Genomic DNA, 3,663 nt, shown 5'->3' on the forward strand with positions numbered 1-3,663 from the left:
ACCAGACAATAATTTTGATAATCAGAATACTTGGATTAAATTATCTTATTTTCTTTCTATCCTTTAAGAAAGATAGAAACACAAAGCACTCAAAATGCTGACTAAGCAAGCATGGGTGTAAATTGTGAGTAAAATATGAATACTGATTTTCTTTTGTAGTAGTTTGGATCTCATCAAGAAGAGGCCTATTTTAGGAGCACAATAAATACATATTGCATAAGACTTTGGTACTGATGATGTTAGGTTCTGAACTCATAGATTTTAAAAATAGAAATAATAAATTTTTCACAGAAAAATGCAAGGGAAGCAGATAGGGACAATAGTGTTAAAGCTTTTTCCTTAATGATGTCTTCTTATTAGCCATAGGCCCTAAATAATCATCTATCAACATGCATTTTTAGAAGAAATTCATCTCTTAAGGAAGTCTATAAAATCTTTCTGAAGCCTTACTAGAACATAAAAATGCAGTAATTTGATAAAATGCTAAAAATAGAAATAAGAAAGTGACATCTGAAAAATATTAAAATGAAGTAAGTATTTTCCATGCCTAACTAATGAAATATTTCCCAAGTGGTAAAATATTTCATCGTTAGTAGATGATGACTGCACATCGGAAATGAAAAATGTATCATTCTTAAATAGCCTAAGAAAAAGAACATGTCTACAATTTCGAAATTAAACCCTACACAGGTGTTGGCAGCCAAAGTAAGAAAAGAGTGCTTGACAACAAATGTTAAGGGCTATTTACAGATTTAAAAGCAGTTCCCGTTCTTCCAGCAAAATTGGTGACATAAAACCAAGTGCACCAAATTATCATAGTCCTCTTTCTACAGAGAAAAATACCAATGCAGGTTAAGAGATTTCTGGAAAGATTCACTACTATATTTATAATTTTTATTCAAACCTTTAAGATTTTATCCATGCTTATAAATAATGCAGAAGAAAAGCAGAAAGAAATCTTAGAATGAAAACTAAATTTTAGTTTCTCTTTCTAAAGGTAAAAATAAACCAAGACACTGAAACCCTGAATAACAGTTATAATTAATAAAGAAGCACAAAAACATGCCAAGAATTCATCCTATCAGTAGATAAAATGATGGGTAGTAATGAAGTTTGCTTATCAATAGCGCAACCGTTAGTCAAGTTTTCCATTCTGAAGACTATTTTTGGCTTTCTCTTGTCTGATGAGAGAGATGACTTTGATGCACCCTTTTGAAATTTTGATCATCCACATGACATTCATCACATCCAAAACAACACAGGACGAGATCCAGGAACATTGGATTAATAATCCAAGCCTTCTGTAGGGTTCTGTTCCATACACGGAATATATGAAGCAATACAAAGGAGGTATTGAGACAATCCGCACGATGAAGAACACCACTGTCATGAGTATTCCATTGATGACATTAGCTTTGGAAAACTTAGGATATTTCAGAGCTTCAAAGAACCATCTGAAAAAATAATTAAAGAAACATCCCATTTATACTGCAGTTCTGAGGAGTAACCATTTCAATTTTAGTTTGTAGTTTTTAAAATTCAGTGAATGTCCCCCTAAGAGTTATATGGAGAGGCAAAGGGCCTACGATGGCCAACACAATTCTGCAAAAGAATAAAGTTGGAGGACTCATACCACCCATTTCCCAAGACTTACTACAAAGCTACAGTAATCAAGACAGCATAGCATTGGTGAAAGAATAAACAAATCAGTGGAACAGGACAGAGAGCTGAGAAACGAACCCACACAAATATACTACTCAACTGATTTTTGACAAAGGCTTGTAAAAGTTATTCAATGAAGAAAGACTATCTTTTCAACAAACTGTTCAAAATTGTATATACATATGTAGAAAAATGAACTTAGGAGAGACCTTATATCACACAAAAAAAATTAACTCAAAATGGATCATAGACCTAAATGTAAAATGCAAAACTATAAAACTTCCAGAAGAAAACATGGAAAAAATCTGTATGATCTTGAGTTTTGTAATAATATTTTAGATACAATACCAAAAGCACAATCTGTGTCAGAAAAACTGATCAGTTGAACTTCACTAAAATTAAAAACTTGCTCCTCTGTTAAGAGAATAAAAAGACAACCACGCACTGGGAGAAAACATTTACAATATACATATATGATAAAGTACAATATACATATATGATAAAATATACATAGAATTCTTAAAACTCAACAATAACAACCCAATTAAAACATGGGAAAAAGAGTTTAACAAACAACTCATCAGAAAATATATACAGATGGAAAATAAGCATATGAAAAGATGCTCAGCTGGGCACAGTGGCTCACAGCCTGTAATCCTAGCACTCTGGGAGGCCAAGGTGGGCGGATCGTTTGCACTCAAGAGTTCGAGACCAGCCTGAGCAAGAACGAGACCCCATCTCTATTTTAAAAAAAAAAAAAAAAAAAAAAAAGAAAAGAAAAGAAAAGATGCTCAACGTTGTCATTAGAAAATATAAATTTAAACAACAAGAATACTATCGCACCCCTATTAAAATGGCTAAAATCCAAAAAACTGACAATAACAGTTGAGGATATGGAGCAACAGGAATACTCACTTATTGCTGGTAGGAATGCAAAATGGTACAGCCACTTTAGAAGACAGTTAAGCAGTCATAACCTAAACATATTCATAGCACACATCAGCAATCACACTCCTAAGTGTTTTTCCAACTGATTTAAAAATTTATGTCCACACAAAAACCTGTACACATGTTTATACAGCTTTACTCATAATTGTCAAAAACTAGAAATAACCAAGATGTTCTTCAATAGATGAATGGATTAACGTTGGTGAACATACATACAATAGAATTCTGTTAAGCAATAAGAAGAAACTACAATTCATGTAACAGCATGAATGAATCTTAAGTGCCATGTGAAAGAAGCCAGGCTGAAAATGTGACATACTGTATGATTCCATTTATATGACATTCTGGAAAAGGCAAAACTTTCAAGACAGAAAACAGACTAGTGTTTGCGTTGCCAGGGGTTTAGAAAGAGGGCTGAACAGGAAAAACACAGGGCATATTTTAGGGCAGTGAAACTATTTTGCATAATTCTGCAGTGATAGATACATGACATTATGTACATGTCAAAACCTATAGAATTGTACAAAGAGTGAACCTGATATGTGCAAAATTTTGAAAAATCAATTAAGAGGATGGGGGATGCCAGGATGGGATGCCGACTGTGACAAAAGAATCTGTCTTACAAATGTATGACATACCCCCACTAGAAAGGAAGGAAGTACTCAAAAAATAAAATGTCTCTTATGTCAAAGGAACACAGAAGCCAACTAAAAGAGCTCTCAAGGTCAAAAATTAACAATTTGAGCAACAAAATAAATAACATAGTATTGTATTATAACCCAAAGTATAAAATAAATACGAGTAGTCCCTACTGATATAAACAAATGAATGAATAAAGAGAAAACAATAAATCTATTCAGAATAACTGCAAATAATTTACGTAGATATTGCACTTAAAAGAAGTAAAGCATAAGTCCCTCCTCCTCAAATATGGGCTGTGGGCCGGCGCGGTGGCTCGCGCCTGTAATCCTAGCTCTCTGGGAGGCCGAGGCGGGCGGATTCTTTGAGCTCAGGAGTTCGAAACCAGCCTGAGCAAGAGCAAGACCCCGTCTC

The 3,663-nt window shown here is 33.9% G+C and overlaps 1 protein-coding gene across 2 annotated transcripts in view; it reads right to left on the reverse strand.

Annotated features, from left to right (window-relative positions):
* Positions 1 to 1,023: 1,023 nt before the first annotated feature.
* The window catches only part of LOC105823895 (transmembrane protein 56), a 73,873-nt gene continuing 71,233 nt past the window's right edge, over positions 1,024 to 3,663 (reverse strand). For both annotated transcript variants that reach the window (XM_012661189.1, XM_012661190.1), the window contains exon 7: positions 1,024 to 1,454. In XM_012661189.1, the coding sequence (XP_012516643.1) occupies positions 1,136 to 1,454 (319 nt within the window). In that variant the 3' untranslated portion in view covers positions 1,024 to 1,135. The remainder of the gene's footprint in view (positions 1,455 to 3,663) is intronic.

The sequence above is a fragment of the Propithecus coquereli genome, unplaced genomic scaffold, assembly GCF_000956105.1.
Source record: "Propithecus coquereli isolate 6110/MARCELLA unplaced genomic scaffold, Pcoq_1.0 Scaffold7, whole genome shotgun sequence".
Classification (NCBI taxonomy): domain Eukaryota; kingdom Metazoa; phylum Chordata; class Mammalia; order Primates; family Indriidae; genus Propithecus; species Propithecus coquereli.